The following is a 13,799-nucleotide window of genomic DNA, read 5'->3' as shown; positions in this document are numbered from 1 at the left end:
GCACAGGGACAAACCTGCAGGCCTGACAACAGCAGGTGTATCACTCCGCTGGTTTTCTACTTAGTGACAATGTTTACATCGCAAATGTGCCGTTGTCACATTCATTAGTGCCCTCACTGACACACAAAACAAAACAACGACTACACAACAGAACAACTACACAAGACAACACAACACACTAAGTATACACTCCACACTAAACGTCACAAATCTCCCACATCTACAAACTCTCTCTCTCTCTCACTCGCTCGCTCTGTCTCGCTGCTGTTACCGTCACTCCCAAAACTCTCCCCTCTCCCTAAACAACCAAATAACCAAATCCCACATGTTGACTTTTTTTTAAATTGGTTGACATGGTACATTTTTCCACCGATGGGAAAGAGGTGGCTTCTTTTCCTTTCTTTACTGTTTTCGCGCTGTCCTTAGAAAACGCTTAAAATACACACATAAAAAACATGACGACAGTATTTAGAAAAAAGAATGGATTATATATATTATCATAACTCTGGATTTACTGGCCTGTAATTAAAATTTAAAAACTTTGAAGTCTGAACTTTCAATGTGGGCTGAAATAGAAACTCAGCATGTCTGCAGCTTGTTGCTGTGTCAGCTTAAAATAGTCATGTGATTTGGAGGTGCAGCGTGTCCGTGGACCACAGAGGGTTAATAACACTCACCTTCCTTCCATTTCCAGAGTGTAACATCCAACCAAATGTGTAAAATCCGAAATTTCCGTGGTGTTGTTCAAAATGTGTTCTGGCACAATCATAAGCATCGCTTGCTACTGAAAACAAGAAAAAAGCCGGTCCTGCTATGGGCTGAACCATTTGTCAATGGTGGAGGGGGGAACACTATGCAATATATTCAGTTTTAGCATTTATATTCACTGTTGACTGTAACTACGCTTGAACTGCTATCTTATTTTAATAAACAACACTGTCATATGCAAAACTGGGGTGGCACTTGGGGTGGCAAGGGATCATTTTAGGGTGGCACTTGCCACCCCATGCCACCCTTCTAGATCCGCCCCTGCCTGAAAGTCTTGTGAAGAGGTAGCTGGAGAGGCTGAACCAGAATCAGGCTGCAGGTCCAGATGGTGTCAGCCCCAGAGTCCTGAAAGCTCTGTGGGATTCTGCAGCACCTCTTCAATCTTAGCCTGACCCAGGAGCAGGTTCCAGTGTTGTGGAAGACTTCCTGCCTTGTTCTGTTACCAAAGAAATCTCACTCATCAGCCATCAATGACTATAGACCTGTTGCCCTAACAACCCACATCATGAAGGTCCTGGAGAGACTCACTTTGGCCCACCTGAGTAAGCAAACAAGAACATATCAGGAGCCCCTGCAGTTTGCTTATCGCTGTGGAGTTGGATATGAAGATGCCATCATGCACTTGCTTCAACAAACCCCACTGTCAAAGCAGGCAGCAGTGTGAGGATCATGCTCTTTGATTTCTCCAGTGCATTTGACACAATTCAGCCTGATTTACTTTGTAAAAAAAAACTCCAGAAGACACAGGTGGACCAAAGACCACAGTTTGTGAGCCTGAAGGATTGCGTGTACTGTACTCACGCCATTCCTTTTTCCTCTATACGCTTCAGACCTCCAGTACAAGTCAGAGACCTGTCATCTGCAGAAATATTCCGATGACTCTGCAGTCGTCGGGTGGATAAGAGATGGACAAGAAACTGAGTACAGAGAGCTGGTGGACTGCTTTGTGTCACGGTGTAGAAACAATCATCTAATCTTGAATGTGAACAAAACAAAGGAAAACAAAAACCCAGGGTATTTCCATCATGGGAGAAGAAGTGGATGTAGCTGAGGAGTATAAATACCTCGGTGTCTGCCTGGACAACACACTGGACTGGAGACTGAAAAGTGAAGCCACCTACGTGAAGGGTCAGAGCAGACTGTACTTCTTGAGGAAGCTTAGATCCCTCAAGGTTTACAAGGTTTCTTTTATCACCTGGTAGGGCAGCAGCACCAGAGCCAAAAAGGCTCAACAACCTGATGAGGAAGGCTGGTTCTGTTCTGGGGACTACTGTGGAACCCCTGGAGATGATACAGGAGATCGTTCCTGCCCACGGACATCAGCATCTACAACAACTGAAGGATCTTGGATAAAATGAGTTACTACAACATTTAATTTCCCTTTGGGATCAATAAAGTATTTTTGAATTAAAATTAAAATCAAAACAAAAGATTTAAATTAAAATCTTTTGGTTTTAGTTCATTTAAATTAAATAGACCTTTTATAATTATGTATATATGTATATATTACCCTAACCCTAATGGAAAAACAAGGTTTAAAATAAAAGTGAAATATCACAGACAGGTACAATTACACACGTCTGCTGTAAACTTCTAAGTGTAATCAATATTCCAGTGAGAAGAATTATAATTCATTGTCCTTATGCCAAAAAGGCAATTTGGTATTTAGGAACTGGTCCTCAGACTTCAGTGTTTCAGCTTGAGCTATCTGGGAAAACAAATTTGAACATTTAACCAAAGCAAAGTTTAGTTGTGTGTAAAATATATATATTGTAAGGTCGTAGGCAAAGGAACAGGTCAAACCAGGAGGACACGGCCAGCCCACTATCGTAAGCCCACTCATGACTTCCACAGTGTCAGTTCCAAGTGTTCTTTGGTCTGTCTGCCTTTCAAGCTCCACCAAGTTCTGAGTGTCCTGCAACATTAAGCTGTAATCAGTGTCATAATATAAACTGTATATAGTTAGGATATCACATCGCTAAAGGACACGTGGCTCCTAGCAGAGTATTAAAACCAACTATAGGTTTGGTTATATCACTGCTGGCATGTCTTCACAAAATGAAACAAAAACACTTTGAGTCTTTCTCTAATTTAGAAATTTACAGATATTTTGTTTTCGTGCAACCTGGACTTTATTTTTGTTTATCATGTTGAAATGGATATCCATGTGTGATTAAGCTAATAATAAAACAGCATAAATTTAATGAGACGTGAAGAAAAGTATCTTCATGTAGTTACTGATAAATCATGTTAAAGTACAAGAGAAATGTAAAGAAATAATTTTAAAATTTAAACTTTATTTTAGGCCGTGCTGCAGTGAGATCACAGAGGATGATAGGGTGCGGCTGGACATCAGGTGATTCTCTGCTCATTTTTCTTGTGTTGGATTATAAATAAAAGAAGATTTGGATTTCCGTTGTTTTCCTGCCTGATTACAAGTTTCTGAGGCAGCAGGATCAATAAGCTCTGCTTTGCCTGCTGCGTAATACTAAACAAAAAGCCGGTTCACACCTTGTTGTATTGGAAGTGCCTGGTCAAGAGCCAACAACCTTGTAAACCTTCCCTTTCACTCTTGTTGTTATCCTGCCATAAATCACCCTGACACAGCCCACACACTGTGACACAGAGTTTATGTCACACTACTTGGGCTGCTTTAACCTGTGTTCAGTTGCTGTGGCGCTGCCAGCCACCTCCAGCTCTTCCTTTCATATTATCTCTGACTTAATCAAATGTCATATCTGTTGTCACCTTAAGTCATACACATAACTTAAGGTGGAATGATTAGTTATTTGACAACATTTGTTTTGACTGTTTTGACCACCTCAAATGTCTGAAATGGAAGTTTTCAGACCGTTTTCTATCCCTCCACTGCAAACATGTCATGGTCTCATTTATATACAACAGACAACTGGATATAATTGTATAAGCTGCACCATCAGCTGACGTGTCCTGGCATTCAGCTGATCTTCCAAGACTGCATGACTGAACTAACGTTATATTGCTACAAGTTACAAGCTTCAAGCTACAAATAGTATCTCTCAGAGAGCTGGGAGAAAATGTGAAGAGCCCAAAACAACCTAAGATTCAATTTTATTTCAATTTTATTTATATAGCGCCAAATCACAACAAAAGTCGCCTCAAGGCGCTTTATATTGTACAGTAGATAGCACAATAATAAATACAGAGAAAAACCCAACAATCATATGACCCCCTATGAGCAAGCACTTTGGCGACAGTGGGAAGGAAAAACTCCCTTTTAACAGGAAGAAACCTCCGGCAGAACCAGGCTCAGGGAGGGGCGGCCATCTGCTGCGACCGGGATGCTTGAACATGTTGAAAATAAAAAGTCAGAGCTACTTGATACACAGTTTTCCAAAAGATCCAGTTGGCATAATGGTGCTATATAATATGTACTATATTTAACCCTTAACACTAATATTGGTGGTGTTTGTGATACCTGCAGAACACCACTAAGGTATATCCACACAATTTCCCCACACTTTGAATTAGCATGTGCTGTAAATGGATGACCTCTCATACTCCTTCAGAGCTCTTCCACCACGGCAGGGCTCGTCTCTGCTCTCTCTCTCTTTCCATGAAAGAAAGACAGAGCTGCTCTTATTAGCCATGGCATCCCTGGGTGGCTCTGTGTGATAGAGATGGATGGTCCTCCTGTGGCAACTACACACACACACACTATACAATATATCTAGTGCAGTCATGCTGGTCTTTATCTCTCACAGACAAACACACACACACACACACACACACACTGGCCTGAGAAAACAGTGTAATGCTAAACAGTGGTGAGATGAGCACCTCTGCATCTTTTGTGTGTACAAGTAATCTGTGTGATTCTGGGCGAATCTAGATTGACACATTTGGAGAAAATCTGACCCCTGACATGCAGAGGATATGCCAAAAAATCAACACACATTTGAATTCACCTCACAGGGCACTGCAAATGAGCACAGCCACTGGATGTTCAGTGTCTGGTCCAGAAACACTGTTTCTCTTTTGCACATTTTTAGAGTTATGCAGTTTGGCTGGGTGAACTGCCCAGACAGACAAATTATCAGCACACTGAGTAGTGAGTGTGTCTCTGAGACTGGCTGGTGCAGGGATTATACCCTGGGAAATGACAGGCTGATGTTCAAAGTGTGGCCTGAATTTCAGAGGAAAATAATTTATATATAAGTTAAAAGCCAGTTATTCCATCTTGTCTTTGTTTGGAGTCTTTAGAGAATAAAACAAACTGGTGTGATGTGCTGCTTTTGCTGGTCCCTGAGGTTCCTTATCAGATTCTGGGAGGGCTGTGATGTTTGATATCTGGCATGGTGGCGCAGTGGAAGTGTCATGTGTAAGATCTCCTGGTCGAGTGGGGACTTCCTGTGTTGAGTTTGCATGTTCTAACTGTACCTTTGTGGGTGTCTTCCAACTTCCTCCCACGGTCCAACAGGATGCAAATTAAGCCAAGGTGTGAATCAACGGGTGTATCCCAAAAGGTGGATTCTGTTCATCTGGACGTAACGTTTTCAGTGCGAGAAACGTTTCATCACTCATCCAGGTGACTTCTTCAGTCTCACCTGACTGCAGGTTTCCAACCTTATAAAGAGTACATTTGACTGAAACTAGCACCACTGAGGGAACAATGGTTTCAGTCATTAATATTACTATAACATTATAATATATATAATATAATATATAATAATATATTATATATAATATGTATAAAACTGAGATCATTTTAAATACTTTATATTGTGTTTAATGTCCAGCATCAGATTCTATAATCATGCTTGTAGTGGCTGTCCTGGGAGAATCTCTGAAAAAAATCAGCTCTTCATGAGCTCAGAAACACGGGTCTAGTATGGTAAAATATTAATAGCAAAAAAATCATCTCAATTAAAAGGCTTGAGCAGTGTGTGACATGGTTAACTGCTAATATCTACATGGGAGATTAAAAATATTAATGAAAAATGAAGATGAAGCAAAATAGCTTAAACATATTAGATCCGCTCATTCTCATAGATGCTAATCTGAAAGTGTTGCTGAGCCTGCACCTAGTCAGCCCGCCTGTTTTATTAGAACAGCCACAGTCTGAGCTGCAGTCCCCTCCATCACTGTCATGGCTTTCCTTGTAATGTACTAAAGGACTTATTAACAACTTTTTTACACTCCATCTTCTCTACATGACACATGTTGGCCAAGATGAAACTTACCCGTTACAGTTCTCAATCACTTACGGTCAGTTACTTGCTATTGCTAGCTCTGTTTCCATACAAACTGAAGGTTGTAATTTATCTCAGGGCAGTGAAAGCAGTGCAGCTTGCCTCCTATGTTGCTCGGCCATCAGATTGTGGTCAGACTAGTGGTTTACCCACAATGCCCATGCACAAACCACCCGCCTCTCAGCTTTCCCAGCTGCAGTCATTGTTAACAGAAGACAGACTCGCCCTCAGACACAGAGAGAGCTGCACAATGACTATATAAAAGATGTGGCTACCCTTCCTCCTATTGTACAAACTTAGAGCCAAAATTTCCCATTTGCAGGGGCTGCTATGTGGCACTGTTGGAACCAGAGTCTGCCCAAAAATGGGGTGGAGTCGCTGCATCACACTCCCACCCACACATCCATTGGACATGGCCACGGATCACTCCCAGTGTTCCCCACAGAGGAGCTCTTCTCTGAGCCCTTGGTATTTCTCCAGCTTCTTTTTCCTGATGTTGCTGTCACTCAGTTAAGCTACACATATGACTACGGCTGTCTTCTGCTTGCCCACCACCATTTTGTCTGTCTGTATCTGGAAGTCCCACAGGATCTTAGCTCGGTCATTCTCCACCACCCCCAGGGGGCGTCTCCCATTTTGACCTCGGGACTTCTAGGCCATACTCAGCACAGATGTTCCTGTACACTATGCTGGCCACTTGGTTATGGCGTTCCATGTATGCCCTGCCTGCTAGCATCTTGCACCCTGCTGTTATGTGCTGGATTGTCTCAGGGGCCTGCACCTGGGATCTTGCCTGGTGTGGTAGACCCCAGCCTCTATGGATCTTGTGTTTCAAACTTGTTCCTGTGCTGTCTTTCAGTCCAGCTTTTTCAAGCCATTTGTAGGATTACTGGATGTCAGCCACTGGTTCTTCTCCTTGCTCCTCTTCTTTCTTGGGTTTCTGCTACCTGAGATATTCACTATGCACATGGTCTATTATGGCCATCTTGTTAATGTACTCATGGATGTTCATTGTCTCATGCTCGATGGGGGTTCTGGCACTCACTAGTTCTCAGCCTCCTTCTTTTCGCTTAGCATACAACACTCAGGGTGCTGGATTTGGGGAGAAACCCTCCATGCATGGTAAGGAGCTTCCTTGTCTTGATGTCAGTGGCTTCTATCTCCTCATTTGGCCAATTTATAATCCCAGCAGGGTATCTGACTACTGGCAGGGCATAGATACTGATTGCCCCAAATCTTGTTCTTCCATACTTGTATCCTCCGCAGGACTTGCCTGACTCTATCCAGGTATTTGGTGATTGCAGATTTCCTAGCAGCCTCTTCATGATTCCCATTTGCCTGTAGGATTACCAGGTACTTGTAGCTGCCCTCAATGTCTGCAATATTGCCTTTTGGTAGTTATTCCCCTCAGTTCTGACTACCTTCCCTCTCTTTGTTACCATCCAACTACACTTCTCCAGTCCGAATGACGTTCCAATGTTGCTGTCGATCCTAGTGGTATGGATCAGTTAATTGATGATTCACTCTTGGCATACAGCTTGATGTCATCCATGTGGAGGAGGTTGCTGACGATTGCGCCATTCTGTCGTCGGTATCTGTAGCCAGTCTTGCCAATGATCTCAGTGAGGGAGTTCAGGCCCATGTAGGACAGCAGTGGGGACAGAGCATCTCCTTGGTTGAGGCTGCACTTAATGGCGACTTCTGCAATTGGCTTGAAGTTGGCTTTTAGTGTTGTTTGTGTCATGTGCATTGAATTTCTGATTAAGGCTCTTGGGGTCCCGTTAATCTTGTACAGTTCTAGGCATTTCTACACGGCAAACTTTTTTTGCCAGGCCCCCCTTTTTTACAAGAAAAATGTTCGCGCCCCCCCACACACACACACACAAACAAACACATCCTCCAAACACACACACCCACATTTTGTTTACAAACTCCATTGCGGTTTATTTCACACCTCAAACATTTAGTAAACAATTAAGCAAATACAAGTAAACAGCAATAAATTACAGGTAGTAATAAAATATACTACTAACTCTTTTACGCTACGTCCACACCTACACGGGTATTTTTGAAAACTCAGCTGTTTCTATGCGTTTGGGCTTTTCGTCAACACGTAAACGGCGTTGCGATTCACCGAAAACTGAGATTATTTAAAACTCCTTTTTTGTGTTTACGTGTGGACGAGGATTACAGAGTTCGTCACGCAACGACAAAGGTATGTGCCTCTTTTCACGTCACGCTGTGCGCCACGTTATTGTTTACATGAGATGAATTGCAGAATGGCAGATAGAGACAAAATACTGTTAATCTGACTATCTTCAGGTTTTACACGCTTACATATACACACGCAGGATCAGCCTGATATTATTTGTATCCCGCTGTAACTTTACTGCATAAAGAGCTAACATCTCCAAAATGTCAGGAGTAGTTAGTTATTACAAGAAGTGTTTGTGAACTAAAAATCAAGAATGTGGGATACTGTTTGTCCGTGATTTGGAGAGCCCAGCGCTGCTCCTGACGCAGGGAAACTAATTTTGCAGGGGAGACCTACCTTGGCACTTGTGCAGGTGAAGCCAAAGGGAAGATATGCTTCACCATATTTTCTAGTCTTTGGCTTGGAAGGAAGTTGGTTTGGAAACATATTTGGCGATGCTTCATCTCCTGCTTTGCGTTTATGTGGGAGCCCCGTCATAAACCTGTCCACAGTGTCCAAGCGCTCTTTTTTTTTTTTCTTTTCATAACGCGCCCCCCTGCAATGGCTCTGCGCCCCCCCTAGGGGGCAGGCCCCACACTTTGGGAACTTCTGTGTTAAACTGTCAAAAGCTCAAAGCTTCGACTGTGTCTCATTTTCTGCACTAAATTCTGTTGCCAATTTGCAATTTTAGCCTATAAATCAAAAATTACTCTTAACATAATATTGCACTGTCACTCTATTCTGAAGTTTGGCTATATTTTGCAGTGTATTTTCCATTTTCTTGCAGTCACTTACATGCTACCTTAAGGTGACTAAATGATACATATCTAAGGACCCAGCAATATCAACAGTTTCACCCAACACTGCCTGGCAGAGCACCTGCAGCTGTGCCCAAAGTCATTCATACTGTGTGTGCTTGAGCTTTTGAAGAAGCAATGAGTATATGATGTAAAGAGCCATGTGATCTCTCCTTCCTCTAGCATCTGCAGAGCATTTCAGTAAACTGGCTGAGTATTAGAATTTGTCTGATTCAGCACATTAACTATTCAGGGGATGAAAGGGAGAAATACTGAGAAAAAATGTATCATTTTGAAAGGGAGTGTAGATTTTAGTAATTAAAAAAAGGAAATGCCAGAAAGGTGAGAAAAAAACTCACCACTAATAAGATATTTTGCCAAATGAAGATGAAATTAATAAACTTCCTAATTTATGAAGAAGCAGAAAGTAAAAAAGATCTTACAAGGAGAGGCCTTTGGGGATTATAGGACATTTAAAAAGGGACAACAATGAATTTTTCACTTTTCAGAAGAGAAGGTGATGACTTTTATTAAATGTTAGCAACAACGAGAAAATCGGGTTCGAAAAACAGGCCATTTATAATTTGAACCAGGTGAAGGAGAACTGGCGAGGGAAATTGTGAAGCTGTATCTACCGAAAGATAACCAGTGTTGGGCAAGTTACTTTGAAATAGTAATTCAATTATAGTTACTAGTTACTTCTTCAAAAAAGTAACTGAGTTAGTAACTGAGTTACAATATTGTAAAAGTAATTAATTACTTGGAAAAGTAACTATTGCGTTACTTAAAAAAAAAAACAAAGAACGTTTAACCCTCTGGCGTCCAGGGTATAATTGGCCATTGTTTTTACTACTCTTGATTTTCTCTCCACATTTTACCTTTAAAAACTATTTGCTTTGCCTTGTTTGGTATCATTCTTTTTAGCACAACCTCGCGTGCCTGAATTTACAGTTATGTTCTCATTTTGTCATACTGTACAACCAGAATTGATCTAAAATCAGACAAAAAACATAAAATCAGAGTAGAAAAAGTTATATTTTTACTGTAACAACCATAAACATGTTTAATGAATCATATTTCATAACTTCAAATGCAAATATTAATTGTCAATTTTAAAATTCTATGCACAAGTTTTGCAAACAACAAAGTTATTTGCATCCCTTTACCTTTTACCCTTTTTTAAAATAACCATTTCAAACTATTTACAGAACAATCAGCTGTTCTTCAATAAGATGCCACAAATTATTTGTGCCACTCCAAAAAAATCATTTCTGTCCACTATAAAGGAGAACATCACAGCCTGATACCTGCAGGTCTGACAGCAGCAGGTGTATCACTGCTGTTTCTACCTGGAGACAGCAGTCGCCTCATTGTTCTGACACACAACACAAAACTATCCACAACACTAAACACTAACTACACAAGACAACACATTAACTACACACTCCAAACACGCTAAACGTCACAAATCTCACATCTCAAAACTCTCTCTCTCTTTTCCTGCTCTCTCTCTCTTTCTCTTTCTCTCTCTCTCCGTCACTCCTAAAACTTTTTTTTGTTTTGTTTTTTTGCTCATAAGCAGAGAGTGCTTGCTAGCGCTAATGTGGCGAAACTATTGAGGAAAAAACGCCGCGTATATCTTGTTTATCACGACTCTGGTTTTACGTGGCCTATCAACACAATTTAAAAACTGGCACCTTGTTGCTTTGTCTTTAAGTGGTCACGTGATTGACTTACCACGACTACTTTATTCTTCCTCAGTCAAACAGCAGCACTCGATTGTTTTGCCCCCTGAGCTCCAGGTGTTGTGCTAGACAGCGATCGTGATTACCGTCCGCAGGAGCGCGCAGCTGCTTAAAGCTGTAGCGTCCAGATTACTTACAGCTACTTCCGTGCAACTGATATAAGATGCGGTAAGCTGAACACAGCTTCAATCGTCTGTTTGTTGAAAAATAGTAACGGACCGCGTTTCCTTGTTAGTAACTGTAATGCCGTTGTAACGATAGGAGGTCGGGGGTTCGATTCCCCTGAACAGCTACCCTGAGGTACCCCTGAGCAAGGTACCGTCCCTACACACTGCTCCCCGGGCGCCCAAAGGCTGACCACTGCTTCACTGAGTGAATGGGTTAAATGCAGAAAGGAATTTCCCCACGGGGATCAATAAAGTACACTTTCTTTCTTTCTGAATAGTAATTAGTTAGATTACTCGTTACTGAAAAAAGTAACGCCGTTATTCCCATCACTGAAGATAACTAGTACCTAGCTCGCAGGTAGGCTAAATTCTTGTGGTCTATCCACACAGAAAATTGTTCTTTGGCCCCTCTCTATTTCTGTCTCTATTTCTCAAAAGCTAGCTGTATAGCAAGCAATAGCAAGCACACATTTCTCAGAGGCATCAAACTCAACAATGAACTGTTAATGTAGGTCTGGTTGTATCAAGAAAGGTGCTGACATAAATCTCCTTTTCAGGTCCTGAAACACTACCTTCAGTAGAAACTGGTAAATCCAAGCTCTGGAGCAACTTCAGGGTTGTAGGGGTTAGTCAGCTGCAGCTTTTACCTTTTACATATCAGTCTTCACCTGCCGACTCTCAAACACATGTCCCAGCCAGGTTACAGATTTTACATGTAACTCAAAGTTTTCCATTTGGTAGTTTTGCCAGTTTGTCGATCTGTATTTGGACGTATACTCAAGGAGTGCTGCTGTGACTTGGTGTTCTCTCTGTGGTAGAGTATCACTTCCTGTTCCTGTTTAAACACACAGTGGTGTTATTGTGTAGCTTATCTGTGTAGCAATTTAATTTAATTAAAACTTTAATTAAAACCTTATAGATATAACTTCTTATTTCATAGTGTAATCTTCATGTGCTTCATCCAAGCACTCTCTTGGATACTCTTGGAGGGGACACTCTCTAGCTGTCCCCAGCAAACTGTCCCGAGTGGCTGGGGAAACAGGATGGCTGAGTAAAATTATAATTCACGTTGACAGTAATGACACCTGGTCACGTCAATTGGAGGTCACTAAAATCAATATTGAAGGAGTGGCATGTTTAGCCGCATGTTCTCCTTAAATTGCTGTCTGTCTGAGTGGTGTCCAAACAACGATGTGGGCTTTATAGATAATTGGGAAACCCTCTGTAGGAAACCTGGTCTTGTTAGGAGAGACGGCATCCATCCCACTTTGGATGGAGCAGCTCTCATTTCTAGAAATCTGGCCAAATTTATTAAACCCCCCAAAATGTGACTATCCAGAGTTGGGACCAGGAAGCAGAGTTGCAGTCTTACACGCCTCTCTGCAGCTTCTCTCCTTCTGTTATCCCCCCAAAAAACCCATCTCCTTAGAGACTGTGTCAGCTCCCAAACAGACAAAAAATTATCAGAATCCTTGATGCGCAGGCCGAGGGTGTTTCTTCTTCACTCACTATGTGTTAATAGACCTCTCTGCACTGAATCATACTTGTTATTAATCTCTGTCTCTCTTCCACAGCAACCGGTTGCAGCAGATGGCCCCGCCCCTCCCTGAGCCTGGTTCTGCCGGAGGTTTCTTCCTGTTAAAAAGGAGTTTTTCCTTCCCACTGTCGCCAAAGTGCTTGCTCATAGGGGGTCATATGGTAACCTCAACAAACGGGTATACAACAAAAGCTATCCGGGACTGGGAGGAAGACGGTTCGTTGCCGAGCACCCCGGAGTTTCATTCGGACAGTTAATCCGACGAGGAGCTGGAGAGAGAAACTAAACTCATTATTCACAGTTTTTTGGGAGACTTTACTGGACTTTCTCAGCCTCAACGAAAGGAAACCAAAGCACTAAAAATGATGAAAAGAGTTGTTGCGGACGTATTAGAAAAGCACAGATATGCTTACAACGGAATGATTAATAAATTGTCATTGGATGAAAGAGAAGAAGATATGTCATTTGTAGCGAAGAGCCTCTTTGGAGACCACACGACCAACTGGGGTCGTATTGTCAGCTTTGTGGCCTTCGGGGCAGTGGTGTCTCAGCACCTGAAGGAAAAGGGCAGGGACAACTGCGTGGTGCTAGTGAGTCAAGAGATTTCTGCATACTTGCTGTCTGAACAGCGAGACTGGATTATCAAAAACAATGCATGGGATGGCTTTGTGGCGTTCGTTCGAGTAGCAGACCCTGAGTCGATAGTCAGGAACACACTCATGGCCTTTGCTGGATTTGCTTGTATTGGGGCAACACTGGCACTGTTGATCAGGTGAATTTGTTGGACACTGAGCAACCTCCTCTTTTTTTTCCCTTCCCCATTGGACATTCAAATAAATTGAATTGAATTGTTGGGTTTTTCTCTGTATGTGTTATTGTAGGGTCTACCTTACAATATAACGCAGACCCTACCTTATATCAAGGCAACTGTTGTTGTGCTTGTTGTGATTTGTTGTGATTTGGCGCTGTATAAAATTGAACTGAACTGAATTGATCTTAGCTCATTCTCTCAGGTCATTCTCAACTACTTGGGGTATATCCTATTTTGACCTTGGGACTTCTAGCAGACTGTGTAAAGATGCCCCTGAGATATTCCAGCACATAACAGTAAGCTTCAAGATGCTAGCAGGAATGCTATAACAAAGTGGCTGGCATAGTATACAACAACATATGTGACAAGTATGGCCTTGAAGTCCCACGGTCAAAATGGGATTCACTAAGATCCTGCGGGACTTCCAGATAAACATCGACAAACTTCTGATGACTAATCAACCAGACATAGCAGTGGTGGGCAAGCAAAGGAAGAAGACTTAGTGATATATGTATCTATATCAACTGACAGGAACATCAGGAAGAAGGA

The 13,799-nt window shown here is 42.0% G+C and overlaps 1 protein-coding gene across 1 annotated transcript; it reads left to right on the top strand.

The window, feature by feature from the left end:
- The first annotated feature begins 12,597 nt into the window (after positions 1-12,597).
- On the top strand, positions 12,598-13,419 carry LOC100696306 (induced myeloid leukemia cell differentiation protein Mcl-1 homolog). The gene is given in 1 exon segment (XM_013264682.2): positions 12,598-13,419. A coding segment is annotated over 1 exon segment (618 nt). The 3' UTR covers positions 13,216-13,419.
- Positions 13,420-13,799: the final 380 nt, after the last annotated feature.

This window comes from Oreochromis niloticus, linkage group LG19 (genome assembly GCF_001858045.2).
Source record: "Oreochromis niloticus isolate F11D_XX linkage group LG19, O_niloticus_UMD_NMBU, whole genome shotgun sequence".
NCBI classification, from domain to species: Eukaryota; Metazoa; Chordata; class Actinopteri; order Cichliformes; family Cichlidae; genus Oreochromis; species Oreochromis niloticus.
The sequence above is the reverse complement of the archived record's forward strand: the minus strand, read 5'-3'. Positions and strand labels throughout refer to the sequence as shown.